General features: G+C 37.6%; 1 protein-coding gene across 1 annotated transcript in view; it reads right to left on the bottom strand.

Annotated features, from left to right (window-relative positions):
* Positions 1-17,262, bottom strand: part of LOC110971739 (uncharacterized) — a 157,503-nt gene that overhangs the window by 53,077 nt on the left and 87,164 nt on the right. The window contains exons 24-27 of the mRNA XM_051944223.1: positions 9,728-10,000; positions 9,304-9,579; positions 8,786-9,088; positions 8,109-8,372 (exon numbers count right to left, since the gene is read on the bottom strand). Of these exons, the coding sequence (XP_051800183.1) occupies positions 8,109-8,372; positions 8,786-9,088; positions 9,304-9,579; positions 9,728-10,000 (1,116 nt within the window). The remainder of the gene's footprint in view (positions 1-8,108; positions 8,373-8,785; positions 9,089-9,303; positions 9,580-9,727; positions 10,001-17,262) is intronic.

Genomic DNA, 17,262 nt, shown 5'->3' on the forward strand with positions numbered 1-17,262 from the left:
GCTGCAGCCTTTCCTGTTCAACTGTTGAAGAACTTGTGCTTCCTAACTGGACAGATGGATATCCAAGAAGCTGAGTTCAACTGGTGTTAAACTGTGACAATATGGTTCTCCCTGAATTTCTCTGAACATTACAGTTTGCATATTCCATTTCAACAGGTATTACAAAGAACAAAAATGTGTTTGTTTTAGATGACAGTGTCAGCACAATGTATTCTGACAAAAACCTGGAAAACTGCACTGATTTTACAGTATGCTACATGATTACATAGTACAAATTATTCAGTGCACACTGTAGTACATAATTGGATGTACATATAAACAGATCATAAATTTGTGCTGTTGGTCATTTTGATAAAACTTTAAGGACTCACCTAAAACTGTCAGAGAGACAGTGTTGCTGTTCTTTGTATACTGGGAGCTCTTCCTGCGACCAACACACCAATAGTCACCACTGTAGTCTGTAGACAGAAGTCGTAATGTGTCGTGTTCATACGCACTGTAGGTAGAAAATTCTCGTCCATCCTTGTTGATCTTGTATTCCCAGTCTGCATCTTCTCCTTTGTTCATGTCACATATGAAGGTCACAGACTCTCCAATAAAAAAAGTGAACCAGTTGGGGTCAGTCGTCAGCACAGCATCTAGAATCCAGTACAAACACAATTTTGCACAAATTGTACAACTGCAATAAAAACACACAATTATGATGCTTACAATCTGTTTAAATGTATAAAATACAAATTAGATGGGGGAAAAAGGCAGGAGAAGGATGTAATTAAGAGTCAGACAGTATGAGGAGATTTATATTAATTGAAAAAATAAAGAGAAAACTGTTCAGTTACCTTGAGCTTGTCCATTGGAGAGGAGTGGAAAGAACACTGCAAGAAAAGGTTGAAACTTCAGACAAACTCAAATATTTCTTTGAAAAAAAGACATTTAGGTAATTCAGAATGTCAAAATATGATTGTATAAAACATGTAAAATAGTCATCCACTCTCATCTAAAAAAAAAACTCTTCAATCCATAAAAGATCATAAAATCACAAGTCTCTTCTATTCAGTGCATGAAAAAAATGGAACAAATAACCAATGCTGTTCTTATCTGGTATTTAAACAGAAAAGGCCAGTTATGTACTCACAGAAGAACCACAGCTCACAGGACAAAGCAGGTCCCATCCTCGCATTCAGCCCAAACACCTCTGAGAAATTCTAGTTTAAAGAGTGAAGAACTGTGGGGACAAAAAACAGAAGTTACATTTCATATGAATTGTAGATGTGACGTTCTTTTCTGACTTTTTCAGCTTGATTCTGCTCCCTTCCTTTTACACAAAACTGCATTTGACCACAGAATGATTTAACATTTCTACACTTCCTCTTGTGCACTAAAGAAACATCTTAGACTAATCCTCATGCAAAGGTTTTGTCTGTAGTTAAATGAACTACAAAGAAATCAGACAGTATTTTTTTTCACGTATACAAAACATGAATCACTAAATTTTAACTGCAAGACAAAACTGTAGAAAGAGCATTATGGGAATCATTTCAATGATTAACTGTGTAAAGGACTTGAGGTTTCTGCATTTGAGCTTGATTCAGGTCTTTAAAGAAACGGTGACAGACATCTAAGTTGGCTTCACTTGTTCTGTTTTTGTGTATTTGTTAGGAGCATCACTACTTTCATTACAGCTACATGTATCCATGACAAACTCATCTGTAACACAAATTCTTTTGGAGCACTGAAGTAACAGCTTTGAAAACAATATTTTTTGTCTTTATATAAATGAGTTGAAACTGCTGCGGACACAATTTGAATTTCTCAAGATCAGTGATGAAATATTATTTTGCTTCCTGCCACAGATACCATCATCCTGTAGGCTACTGCTGCCTTACAATAGGTCAGTGATGATTGATGCAACTGTAAAAGGTTGCTGACTAACAGTTCAGGTTTTGACGTATACAATGAATATATTTCTATATACAATTCAAAGTTTGTACAGACATAAAACAGCGGTGTCAGACTCACCCACATCAGTTCTGAACAGCATGTACTTCATTACACAACAGTAGAATTTACATCTGAAAATAAAGTCATTCCGCAGCCTACATCACAAAATTGTAGCTTCATGACTATAAAGCACTTCCCTTCACAAAATCTTAAAATGTCTTCTTATAGTGAAATCATGTTTCAATTTTGGTCATGACTTTGACCACAGGAAGTGAGTGAGCTCAAACAAAGCAGAAATAGTGTCATGAAAGAGAAGTGAGCATGAGGAGAGATGAAGTCCTGCCCCCATCTCACAGCGAGCCTCTGTTAGACCAGAAGGCTTCGTCTGACTTTGACACTGCAGCGATGTGCAGCTCCGTTCTGGTATCATTTTAGATGCAAAGATTATTTTTCAAGGAACCAATATTGGAATCTAAGGCTCAGTTCTTCAGTTTGCAGCCCACAGTAACAGCTTCTCCCTCCATCACTGGGTGCACCGGGCTCAACACAATTATATCTTTTCCTATAAAACATTCAAACAGGACCAAGTGTCAGTAAAGCTCCAGACTTTAAACTTAATTTTAAGTGTAATATTGAACATACAGAATCTTAAATGTAACTTAATTATTTCACTGTGCAGCAGCAGTTCACTGGTATAAAAGCTACAGTGGAGCCTCAGACAGCAGTAGGTGATGCAGCCTTTAAATAAAATGTTGATCTGAATACTCAGCACACAAAATGATGATGTGATAGAGGTCTGTGGCCTGTTGGGGTCATTTATATTTGTGCTGATGTGGGAAACTGAACAAGAGAAAAGAATGAATGGTAGGAACTGCACTGCTGAGAAATTATTGCTTTTTGGGTTTTATATATTTTCACAAATGCTCCTCAAATAAAGCATTCATCTGGACCAGCTTAGCCTGAACCAACAGAACAGACCATTAATGGGAGCTTCTGGTTTACATTTGTAGATGTGAAACAGGATCATTACAGACACTTAGGCTGGACAGTGATGTTGACTGAACTGACCTGTTCCAGACTCACATCAGTGCACTGCAGTTTTCTTGGTGAACTTGTTGACTGTGCAGGTGGATCTGGTCATTGTCCCCCAGACACAACATTTGACAGGCGGTCCAGTTCAGTGAGACTCATCACTCTCCACAGTACAGCTCAGAGTTACTGAGGCTCCAGGACTCAGCCATGATGGAGACACACTGAGATCAGGCCTGTCTTTATCTGGTGGAAGAAAAACAACAAGCTCTATCAGTCCAGTCATATTTTCATATCACTGTTTCCAAACACATGATACACACTGGATGTACACTTTCCGCTTGGGGATCAAACAAGTACTTCTGTTCTATTTTAATCTAAAATAATCTGTTTCTGCTCTTCAATAGATTACTGAAGCTAAAACTCACCATCAACTCAAACACTGAAAACTACTCTATTACATGCTGGCAGACAGTATATTGGAGAAATTCATTGAAACAAATTCAACAGGAACTGATTCTGAAGGTGACAGACTCTCCAGTGTATAAAGGACCAGTTTGACATCGAGGACTCTGGACTCTGTTTCCTGTATAACTGAGTCACTTGTGTACTCACAGAACAACCCCAGCCTGGAGAACAAAGCGTGTCCCATCCTCACATCCAGCACTGACACTGTGTCACTCTGCTTCTGAAAAACACTCAGAGAGAATGTGGTGAGCACAAGTTTAATCTCATATCAGCATCAGCTCAGATACGTTCTGTAAAATCTAACAATAGCCTCTCTTCCCTTGTTCACAAAGTTGTTCACTTCATGCTTAGAAACCACAAACGCTTGAGTCTTGTACAAGTTTCCAGCTAAAATACTGATGCTGAGGAATTTTGTACAAAAAAGATCACATCCAAATGCAGCTCAGTTTTAAAAAATAGCAGCTTGGGTTCATTCTTCTTGATATTTATTGAAATTAATGAGTCAATGTTACACTGTATTTATCTATAAGAAAAGCTGAACATCAGGATTCATTTGTAAAAACAAATCCATGTTAAAAACCTTGAGATGCCAAAATTACTAACAAATTATTAAACCATATTTAGATTTTCAAAACTTATGTGTAGAAAACTACTTCACACCTTTGCTGTGGAAAACAGGAAGCAATGAAACCTCAAAGAAACCATTTGTCTGAGCTAAACAAGTCAATTCAGGACCTGTCAGCATGAGTGAGTGAAACCATTTCCTCTTTGTGTGGACAGTATGACTATAAATTTAGACACAGTCTCTGTGACACTGAGTGTTCACACACAGTAGACTCATCCTCCACCAAAACCAATGATCTCATTTGCACTCAAAGAAGACAATCCAGATACACAGTAAAATATTTTTTGTTTTTCTGTTTCCAAATGCTTCTTTCTACCAAGAACAAAGAAATCAAGCTGCTAGTTTTTACATCATCTTTCTGACAAACAGCAATGATCACAAACCTCCACCTACTTCCTCATTTCCTCCAGATGATGAAAATGTAGATGAGCCTATTTCACACTGAGTACAACCATAATAAGACACAGAGAGAACATCTTTAAAACTGCTGTAGAAATGTCTCCAATAAGCTGAACACTGAAACACATCATCTATTAAACGACAAAATAGACAAACTTTTTGTCATTCTGGTGTTCCTTTGATCTGCATTTGTCAATTAGACTAAATTACACAGCAGCAGAAAATGACTTCAAAACACATCCATGAGCCACAACATGATGGGAAGGATTCTAATTCAGTTTCTAAAAGCACAAGGTTGTTTTCACTGTAGCAGACATTTGGACCAGGGTGTCCAGAGGGATGAAGATCAGCTAAAGGACTCGAAGGAACTGAAGTTGTTGCAGCTGACAGTGACCAAAGACTGTGTGTTGTGACGATGCAGCTATAAAAACATGTTTTGTTAGAGGAGAAATGAATACAAACGTGTTCTAAGAAAGGTGGGCTGTTCAGCATTCCAACTAGAAAAAATACATCCATTGTGGTCAAGTCAACTGATTATTTATTTAATATTCAGCAGAAAAATACTGAGATAAAATAAAAAGGCTGCACATACAGTGTAAAAAGAAAGACATTGTATTAATACAACTCATCACTGAGCACATCAGACTTCTCACTGAAACAAGTACCAATCTATAAAACTGACACTGGTGATAACGTTCTTATTTTTGTTCATAAAATTTCTTAACATGATGCTACATAACAAACATTTACCCAATAACAGTGAGAGCAGGAATAATAAGGTTAATGTAAACAGGTTTGTCACAAATATTTAACTGTGTGAACAAGAAATTCACACATGTTTAATAAACCTGGTGACAACAAACCAACCTGCTTAACATCATTACTGACATGAAAAACACTTCTATGGTCCTTCACCTTCTAACCTTTACATGACAACAAGATTACAACTACATGTACAGAACAAGGATAAGGATAAAAGCAGGATTAGCACTGTTGCTATTTATGTCACAGCTAAACACAGATCAGAATTCTTTAACATGATCCAAAACAAAACTGAACAAAATACTGTTTGATGTTGGGATGGCAGAAGTTGGATGAAAATTGTTAAACATGTTTGAACTTGAAGACATTTTTTTATGTTTTTGTCCGTGAGTCTCTGGTTTTGTTGATGATGCATTTCTTTTTAGGGATCTGAAACAAATCACAACAAAAACAACTCAGAAATGGAAAATCAAAGACATAATAGTGGTGAAGATGTAAGAATAATCTCACCTTCTGCAGTACTTGATTTTTATACAAAATATTATCAAGAAGTACAGAATTTGTGAGAGAATTCTACAGTTAAACTTGAGTTACCATCATCTTTTTCTTTCTCAGATTTGAAATCTTCTAAACTGTGAGATGGGCGCTAATTTATCATTTTGCTACAGCAGCAAGAGAATGAGTGGAATTCTACACCTTCTTTATCGAAAAACAGCCAAACTGCCCGTCTTAGGGGTGAAACCTTTTGTGGTGGGCTCTGTTTTGAATCATACAGTCATTTATAGCAGTTCATTCTTTGAGCAATGCTAGAATAGAGATTCTTTACTATCCTTTATCTCACACACACAAACCTATTTATATTTACACATTGATAGTTGAAATAACAGTTACTAAATTACTATGTTTGATGCTTTGTGCACTCACTGACCTTCACAACCTTCAGGCTGGTGGGAAGATGTGACATTAATATATTCACTGGCTGCTCCACCTGAAATAATAACGTTGAATGAATTTAGATTAGTCCCTTTTAATATAATCTATCATAACTCCACATTAATCAAAGGTTATACTGTACCACTGTCAGTGTTTCCAGAGCCTCTGATTGATTCATAGACAGCAGCATCACCTACAGGTCAGAGAAAATCAATGTCAAATTAGTCCCAAGAGCTTTTGGTTTGATAAAAGAAAAGAATCAAACTGGGTAACAGAAATAATAGTGAAAATAATAATTGGAAAGGCTGACCATAGAGGAGAGAGGAGTAAACTTGAGTTTCATTCTGGCTCTCTGGTTGATGCACAGCAGAGCTTTGATTGACGTACAGAGACTGAGAGAGCCTGGTGCATGAAGGAAATGAATAAGACACATGGAAAGTATTGTTATAATGCTGAAAATGACACTAGAGTGTTTGACCAACCTGTCACAATGTGGATCTGTAAAAAAAGACAACAAATATTACACTGTTTAGTATCCAAGTTGTTCTTCCCTTGTCATGTCATTAGAATTTATCTGTGATGTTTGGTGCATTATTGGATGGAAAACATCTCACCCTTAATCTTTCTGCAGCAGAACACCAGGAGAGGCAGCAGGATCAGAATCAGTAAAACTCCACAAACCAGCCCAGTGATCAGCAGAGCAGGAAATGAAGAGTTTTCAGAACTGGACTCTGAAATAAGAAAAAATATATAATGTGCAGAATCACCAAATGAATTTACACATTTTCAAAAGACTGCTGCTTCTAAAACTAAAAACAAGAATAATGTAAATGTTTACACACTTTTTACTGCCATCCAACTCTGTGCTGATTCTTTTCCTGAATATTGACATTTGTAGAAACCTTCATCTGACTTTGACACTGCAGAGATGTTCATCTCTCCTCTGGAATCACTTTGGATGAGTTTGTCGTCTTTATAAAAAAACACATTAGAAAGAACATTTTGTGTCCTCAACCTGCAGCCAAGAGTAACAGAATCTCCCTCAGTCACAGGATGGACAGGGCTCACCAGGATAACACCATCTCTATCTGTAACACAAACATGAAGATTCATTTAGTGGTCAGCTGGTGTCGTCTGATGGACAATTATTAGGAAACATCTCACAGGTTTTCTATTTTATCTTATATAGTGTCTAAAATGTACTTTTCAATCATGAATACAGCAGAAATCTAAACCCAGCAACAAACAAGGAGGTCATTCCACAGATATTCAGCAGGTAGTTTTACTTATTAATATTTGAAGTTGTCTGAATGACATCTCACTGCATTGTTTCTTTCATCATGACACTGACTCCAGATCTGTAATATTGATTGCATATTTCATAACTTCAGTATGAAGTTGAACCAGAAAAAAACTTAAATATTGCTGATGTCTCAAATTGAAATGAAAGAATTCTGAAGTGTCAACATGGTTGTCAGGTATGAAATTTTCACAAAAACCTTCTTTTTTGTGACCAAGTATTTACTATTATAAAGTATTCCATATTTGTTTGGGATGTTTTCACATCAAAGTACACATTTTTCAGAAAATATCTCCAGTTGACATCTGTACTATCGTTTTTTCCAATGTGTGTTCAAAGATGGGACTTCTCAAGGAACAAACACAAATTTGTTTCTTATTAGACCAAGATGAAATTTCAGACACCATTTTAAAAATCAGGCTTTATGATGAAAAAGTTTCAAATAAAGGAGAGGGTCGAGCCAAAGGCCTCTAATGATTTCAGATGGAATAAACCAAGCACAACTTATCTGATAACTGACATAATTACTGTACAGACCACCCTTAAATCCACAAAACAGAATATGTTTGACTATTTCATTCTTTATAATTCCCATGCTGCAAATTGTAACATTGACATAATACAGTTACAGGACGACATATTGTGACTTACACTGTCCAGTGATGTTGACTGCGTTGCTGAATGTTGATCCAGACTCACACCAGTACACTACAGTACCGTAAAGTATCCTATTAGCATTACATGTTGATCCACTCATTGTTCCCCAGTCAGAACAGTGAAACAGGATGCCACCACCAGTAAAGCCCCTCACTCTCCATTTAGTGGAGTTTCCCTCACAGCTCAGTGAAACAGATTTAGAGACAAAGTGCTGCACTGTGTCAGGATTCACTGTAAGAGACGCTGCTGAATGAAGATCTGAAAAACAGAACATGAAAAAGGATTCAGTGACATTAAAACATGATTGAAATAATCATTGTCCTTCAGAGTAGGAAATTAAGCAAATACATCATGATGGAAACTTCTGAATTTAAATTAAAGACAAACATGTTTCAATTCTACACAATTATTGAAAAATAAAGCATTACAACACTATATATGAGAATATCTGTTTAAAAAAAACAACAACATTAAAACCCCAAAAACTGAGAATGAGAAGTTCCTTGGGTTACAATAATCACTACTTTTGTTCCATTATGGAGATATAAATGCACACAATCAGTTAAAAATGAAATACCGTTGAGTTCTAAGATTTGTTTCTCATGAACAGACTGCAAAGACCAAACTGAACAAAAAGAGAAAGAATGCAATAAACAAACAAATAAACTGACCTCCAGACCAGACAAACTTAGGTTCACTGTAATCAGTGTAATACTCTGGGTCTCCTCTTCCAGCTCTACATGTAAATCCTGCTGTCTGTGTCTGTCCATGAATAATGAAGGAATCTTGTTCAGTCCCGTTGATGCTACCAGGCAGCAGCTCATAACTGTAGGAGGTTCCTGATAGATCAGGAACAGCCTGATACCAGTAGAACCTCCATCCTGCAGACGGATGTTCAACCTCACAGCTCAGAGTTACTGAAGCTCCAGGACTCAGCCATGATGGAGACACAGTGAGGACAGCTTTGGGTTTATCTGTTGGAAAGAGATTTTCCTACAATTAAAACATGTTACTGTGTGTTGTTGGTTGATTACATGTAACAATTGGATCCTGTGTATTTGCTTTATTTCTGTGTGTCAGCCTGCTATGTCTAAAAATATGCAACAAATATTTAGAAGTATCAAAGACAAAACATCTTTTCACAGTTTCAGCTGAACAGTCATAACTGGTGAATTATGATGGGACTTACTTTCCAACACTAACAAACTGAAGGGATCACTCCAGGCTGTTGAAGATTGTTTTGTGGTTTTCGTGATGCCTTTACACTGATACTCTCCATTGTAGAGTGAATTAGAAGAAAAAATGATGAATTCATTTTGATTTGGAGGTTTCTTTGAACTGGTAGATTTCCATTCATATTTCCATTCAATGTCTCCTCCATGGATCTCACATTTCAGAGTTCTCTTCTCTCCTCTATATATCTGAGGCCAGTCAGGTTGCAGAGTCAAAACTGCCCTGTTTGGGACTGTCCATGTTCAAGAATCACCGCAAGAGAAAGAAACATAACAGCTTAAATCAACTTTCACCATACCGACTTCATAACATAATAATGGCATTTTGAAATACTCAGAATCTTTTTTATGTTTTGTAAACTTAGAAACCTTCAAACTCACCATTGTTTCTGATTCTGACTGAATAACTGTACTCTGTGTAATAAACAGGGTCTCCTCTTCCTCCTCTGCACCTGTACAATCCTCCCTCTGAGACACTGATTTGTCCATTTGAATGGAAAACAGCATCTTGGGAGGTCAAAGGATGAGAAAATTTCTCATCTCTGTACCAGTAATATTTCCATCCAGACGATGGGTTCACTGAGCAGATCAGGGTCACGCTGCCTCCTACTGGAATGTCTCTGACGTCAGCATTTAACAGGGCCTTTGGTTTACCTGTCAGTGAGTTTAGAATAAAGATAAAAAAGGTAATCATTGTCCTCCAACTTGAGAAACTTGACAAAAAAATAAAAACAGATTACATCTCACTCAGCTGTTTCCTCTGTGTTTAAAGGCCAGATTACTTACTGTTCTAAATCTGGATGCAACAACTGAATTCACAAAAACTACATTCAATTCGATGCTCATTTTGACGACAAAACAAGTAAATGTGGTTGCATGAATTATTTCAGGAGCTTAAGTGTGATTCTAGATCCCAACAATAACGGCAGATCATGTGAATGTGTCACTAACAGGCTTCTCAATATCACCACCAGATTATTAGGACACAAGTTCATCTGACTGTTATTATAACTGTATATTCTACAAAATTAATTTGCTGCTTAGATGCATTCTGGCATTTCGAAGTCTTGTCAGTCTTATTTTTTCAGCCACAACCCTGGCAGTGCACAGTCTCAGAGCAGGTAAAAAAAAGAATGAACGGGAAAAACAACTCGTGATTCCTTGACCGACTTGAATCGAATGGAAGATGGCAAGTAAATGTGTACAACTTTATATATTTCTAACAGGTTGATCAGAATCAGTACTGAAGAAGAACCCATCATATCAGAAGTGTTTGTGGAGGACACACACACGATACACAAACACCCTCCTTCTCTGTGACACTGCAATAAAAGACACAAAGATTTTGTCCAAAGAACACAAAGTTGATGCATTAGAAGCAAGAAAAATGTGCAAGTGTAAGGATTGAAGTGAGTTTGATAAGGACCAAATTGTGATGGATGGACAACTGGAACAGAGCAAAAAACTGCAGTTCTTGTGGGGTGTTCCCGGTCTGCAGTGCTCAGTTTCTGTTTCTGCTGTTTGGCCGTGTTAAATGATAGCAAGTAAAGAACAAATATAAAAAGAACTTAAATCAATGAGTAAGCTCTTCTAAGTGTTAAATTTGTGTCTGTTTTAGGATTGTATCACTCGACAAATGCAGTGAAATAGCTTTGAAATTACTCACAGCTCCATAAATTCTTATGTTCCCCTCTGACTATCTGCATACAGAGCTCCTCTGGAACTTTTAGTAATGCTGATGGTCTTTTTGAAGAAAACCCACTGGTCAGTTCACACTGCTTTTACGTTCCTGACCTCTTATCTCCAACAGAACTCGCTCCGCAGCAGGTCAGGTGTTCAGCATCAGTTATCAAGGAGACGTACACCAGTAAGAAGTGAGCCACCATCGTAGTTCTACAAACCCAGAATTCAACTGGAAATTAAGTCAATAATCTCAAATCCTGCTTCGTAGTACAGGACTGTGAACTTACTCCTCTTCAGTTTACAAATAACACACAAGACCAATAGCATAGTTACAACCATGTGCTTTGACCACAACATAGTGTCCCAGTGTGTTGACTCGGCTGCCATTTACTTTCAGAAAATCTTTCTTCCAACAATACCGTCTCATCTCGTCACTGCCTCTGTTTTTACTCTACTCCATCACATTTCCTACTATTTTGAAACCAGCATTTTCCTTTATTCTGAGACTTTAACTGAGCTGTGGCAGACCACTCAGTCAGCATCAACAGTGTTCAGGAATTGATTCGGTATGTGTTATGGGCGCCGCCTTATTCTGGTCTCCTCCTCTTGTGTGCTTGTGTGGTGTTTGCGTGTGCCTGTGTTTTTTTCAGGTTGCCGCTGCAGCTGATCCTCCACACCTGTGCCCTATGGAGTCTGATTTCGAGCAGCTGACCTGAACCAAAGTCAGCCAATCCGGAGCCTGCATGGATCAGTATGAGAAGCCGGCAAGCCTGAAGCTCGGCAGCTTGCCGCTGTAACCAGCCATGCTCATGTGCCTTGGCTTAGTTGAAACTTTGTTAGACGTTATAAAACTCTGTACATTTGGAGGCACGAGTTTCATTCATTGTATTTCACACACGCTACTTTTGACTGTTAGGATTTATTTTGGGACAGAACTCTAGGTTCGAGTCTCTCTGTGTTTTCATTTTGTATTTTAATTTCCAGCATTCATTTAGTTATTGCCTCATTTTATTTTTGTTTGATTGTCACAATTTTATTCTTTTGTTAATAAATATCCTCAATACAATTAACAACTGATTTTATGTTACTTCCCTTTTCCCCAAAACGAGCTGAGTTTGTAACAGTATGTATATTATGATTGTCCTGTAAAATACTTCTCTCATCACTGTCCACACTAATGAATCTACATAATAGTATTCTGTATACACAGTAGTTGCTTTACCCAATATGTCGTACAACGTGTCTTTAAAAGTACCTGTAAATATCTTACTCTATCACCCAGTAGTCACAAAACACATTCAATCCAAATTGGACAACAGCTCAAGCCAGCTTCATCCATCCATTCTCTATACACCGCTTTATCCTCATTAGGGTCATGGGGGGTGCTGGAGTCTATCCCAGCTGACTCAGGCGAAGGCAGGGGACACCCTGGACAGGTCACCAGTCTGTCACAGGGCTACATATACAGACAAACAATCACACTCACATTCACACCTACGGACAATTTAGAGTAATCAATTAACCTCAGCATATTTTTGGACTGTGGGAGGAAGCCGGAGTACCCGGAGAAAACCCACGCATGCACAGGGAGAACATGCAAACTCCATGCAGAAAGATCCCAGGCTCAGGCCGGGATTTGAACCGGGAATCTTCTTGCAACAAGGTGAAAGTGCTAACCACTACGACACTGTGCAGCCCCAAGCCAGCTTCAATTTCCTTTTAAATGTAATAGACTTCACTCAATAATGTACCTTCGAAAACTCAAGATTACAACTATACTAGTTTCTTTTGTAAAACTTACATTGGTTCACTTCAGATTAACATCAGTTAACTCATTGTCTGACTAAAGATGTAAAATCATCACAGAATCAAAGAACTTTAACACAACAAACAACAAACATGACTTACCTGATACTGACAAAGTGACAGCTTTACTCCACTCAGTTGAAGAATAGGAGTCATCTCTGAGTCTACCCCTACACATGTAGTCTCCACTGCTGGACTCAGAAACAATGAATGTCTGGTAGTTCTCATATGTCCAGTGTACATTTAACCCAGGTCCTCTCCAGTCATACACCCATTTGGTGTTTTCACCTCCATGGACCTCACATGTCAGAGTGATTCTTTCACCACTGAACATCTGAGTCCAGTCTGGTTGTCGTCTTAGAACAGCCTCATTAGAAACTGTTTTCAGTTGGGAACAGTTAAGGGAATAAAAAACACAATATCAGCAGAAAATTTTTTACGATTTTTGCTTCATCACATTTCTAATTTCAATGATCAGAGTGTGTATTTTTCAATCAAAATGACTGAACTCACAGGTTATCTCAATGGTGACAGAATCACTTAGAACAGTGTAGTAATCTGATTTCCTTCTTTTTCCTCTGCACTGGTAGATTCCTCCTTGTGATACACTGATAACTCTGTTTTCTTCATCATTTGTTCTAACTGGATCCATTAGAACTTCAGAGGTTCTCTGAGTACGTCTGTACCACTTATATTTCCATCCAACAGAGTTCTGCACAGAGCAGGTCAGTGTCACACTGCCTCCTACTGGTATGGTTGTTGTTTCTGCTGTCAGTGTGGCCCTGGGTTTAGCTGTTATAAAAAACAAAAAACAACAAAAAAACAACAACATGCAATTATTCTCATTGCAACTGATCAACAGTTTTTAGGGAAAATATATTTTTAGGTATGTTTTCTTTTCACATTAGCTCTAAATTATTTCTTCTTAGAGTATAAAATCAAGAATGTAATGCTGTACTTTACAATAATTCAAAACTGTATTACATACTGTAAATGAGTACATAACCAGGAATCATAAATTTGTGCTGTTGGTCATGTTGATAAAACATGAAGGACTCACCTGAAACAGTTAAAGAGACAGTGTTACTGTTCTTTGTAGAATTTGAGCTCCTCCAGCGACCAACACACTGATAATCACCACTGTCATCTGCAGACAGAGGTCCTACTGTGTAGCGTTTGAGTGTGTTGTAGTAAATATAATCTCGTCCATCCTTGTTGATTTTGTATTCCCAGTCAGCATCGTCTCCTTCCTTCATGTCACATATGAAGGTCACAGACTCTCCAGTATAAAAAGTGGACCAGTTGGGGTCAGTCGTCAGCACAGCATCTGGAACTGAACACAAACATGGACTGACAAACTACTTTAGTTTGACTCTACAATATGTGTGGACACATTGATTAAAATAATGAAGACAGCTAAAGACTCATCCTCAGTGAATGAAATGAATGAAGACAAAGTAAACAGAGCCGTTACCTTGAGCATGTCCACAGTAGAGGAGTGTATTCAGCACTAAAATAAAGATTGAAACTTCAGACATTATAAAAATGAAACAACTGGGGATCTATGACTGACATTCACAGTGGAATGAAACAGTTTAATGTATAAAATCTGTTAAATGATCACTGTGATGAACCAATAATATGTTTCTGTGATGATTTAACTCAGTTCTCTGACTCTACATCAAAATATCTCATTTTCTATAATTCTGTCAACAAGAGTGAAGCAAAAGAGTTGGTAAAAAGTATCTGGTACTCACAGTGTAACAACAGCACAGACAGCAAAGTGTGTCCCATCTTCAAATCCAGCACTGACGCTTTGACACTTGTTCTGTCTGAGAAATACGTCCACTTTGTACCAACTGGAAGCTTGAATAGACACAGTAAACCGTGAGAAACAGACAAGTTTCATGTCAGGTGGGCATCAGACGTTTTCTGAAGAATTCTTTTCCTGTTTGGTCAGTCCAGTACCACTTCCGTCTCTCTATAAAAAAATAAAAAAAACCCACAAAAAACAACTCACACCACTGTTGGTTCGACCACAGAACATTTAGACAAGGTGATACTTTCATTCCAGCTTCTGCAAATACAAATAAGTTGACATTTGCTTTTTAAACACAAAATAATAAAATAAAACAAATCCTAAAGGAGAAACAACTTTGATCAGCTCGGATTAAATATTCTAAGTGTCTATTTTCATCCATCACATCACACATTGTATTTATTTCTGCATGTTATACTGAACATCCCCAGTGCACCTACACTTCCTGCATGGTCAACAAGTTTGTAAGGCAACAGCAAATTTCTACATTAGTGTGCAAATGTTTAGGGACCTCTCAACCAAATATCTGTTCCTGTGAATGTCTCAGTGAGAACAGAATTCATGAGTCCATCAATTATTCGTTCTAATCAACTGAAGTAAGTGACACCCTTTTTCTAGGGCAAAAGTTAGAGCAGACAAGTTAGTTTTAATCATACTTACATTTTACTGACATCCAGCTCTGTGCTGATGTTTGTCCTGAACACTCACTTGTAGAAGCCTTCATCTGACTTTGACACTGCAGCAATGAACAGCTCTGTTCTGGTATCATTTTAGATGCAAAGATTATTTTTAAAGAAACAAAAATTGGAATCTAAGGTTCGATTCCTTAGAACTGAATTATACATTAGAATTATATCTCTTCATGTAAAACATTCAAACAGGATGATTATTACAGCCTTAAACCAGCAGCTGAGGCCCGACTTGGATAAAAACTAGTAGAATTACTGCTGATTAACAGACTCTCACAACTGTTCTGAGAAGTTCACCGTCATCAGAATCAGTTTACTAAACACAAATCTGGTCATGTCACCACAGAAACTGGACACAAGAATGTTTCCTGTATAACTGAGTCACTTGTGTACTCACAGAACAACCCCAGCCTGGAGAACAAAGCGTGTCCCATCCTCACATCCAGCACTGACACTGTGTCACTCTGCTTCTGAAAAACACTGAGAATGTGGTGAGCACAAGTTCCGTCTCATACCAGCATCAGCTCAAATACGTTCTGTAAAATCTAACAATAGCCTCTCTTCCCCTGTTCACAAAGTTGTTCACTTCATGCTTAGAAACCACAAACGCTTGAGTCTTGTACAAGTTTCCTGCTAAAATACTGATGCTGAGGAATTTTGTAAGATCACATCCAAGTAAAGACCATGTAGGAAATTGTGCAGATAATTGTTTTAATCGCAATTTATGTAAACTCTTGATATTTATTGGGATTAGTGAGTCGATGTTACACTGTATTTATCTGCAACAAAAGCTGAACAACAGGATTCATTTGTAAAAACAAATCCTTGTTACAAACCTTTGATATGTCAAAATCAAACAAATTATTAAACCATGTTTGATTTTCAAAACTTAATGTGTAGAAAACTACTTCACACCTTTGCTGTGGAAAACAGGAAGCAATGAAACCTTAAAGAAACCATTTGTCTGAGCTAAACAAGTCAATTCAGGACCTGTCAGCATGAGTGAATGAAATCATTTCCTCTGTGTGTGGACAGTATGACTATAAATTTAGACACAGTCTCTGTCACACTGAGTGTTCACACACAGTAGACTCATCCTCCACCAAAACCAATGATCTCATTTGAAATTTTAAAGAAGACGGTCCAGATACACATTAAAATTTAATTATTTTTTGTTTCTAAATGCTTCTCCTTTCTACTAAGAACAACCAAATCAAGCTGCTAGTTTTTACATCATCTTTCTGACAAACAGCAATGATCACAAACCTCCACCTACTTCCTCATTTCCTCCAGATGATGAAAATGTAGATGATCCTATTTCACACTGAGTACAACCATAATAAGACACAGAGAGAACATCTTTAAAACTGGTGTAGAAATGTCTCCAATAAGCTCAGTAATGAAACACATCATAGGCGTTTCTGGCCCATTTTTGGGGGTGCTGAAGGACCCCCAAATTGAATCCCAGCACCCCTAAAATTTAAAAGATTTTTATTTTTATTTTTTGTATTGCATGTCCTTCTTTTAACAAACCAGAAAAGTGTAAAAAAAAACATACAGTACTTGGTTGATACGTAATGTTTTAACAACAAAAATACAGCACCCCCTCCCCCATCTTGCCTCAAAATGGTTTGATCCTTCTCAACTTTCCCAACTCAGGCTCTGAGCCTCTACCTGCAGAGCTAAGCGCTGCACCACAGAAGGTAATGTGCCGTAGTGGTGTGAGTACCTGGTTTGAACTTCTACCACTCAATACCAACACATTATTATCATTACCAGTCCTCATTTTTGCTGCATTGAATCAAAGGTTACTGTTCATGTTGTTTGGTAGGAGTTAGCTTACGTTTTTTCTAGCTAGCAAACGTTACAGGTGGTCAGTGTGTGTTTGAATTGGACTGAGAAGCTAGCTGTTGTGTCAG

Source organism: Acanthochromis polyacanthus, chromosome 23, assembly GCF_021347895.1.
Source record: "Acanthochromis polyacanthus isolate Apoly-LR-REF ecotype Palm Island chromosome 23, KAUST_Apoly_ChrSc, whole genome shotgun sequence".
NCBI classification, from domain to species: domain Eukaryota; kingdom Metazoa; phylum Chordata; class Actinopteri; family Pomacentridae; genus Acanthochromis; species Acanthochromis polyacanthus.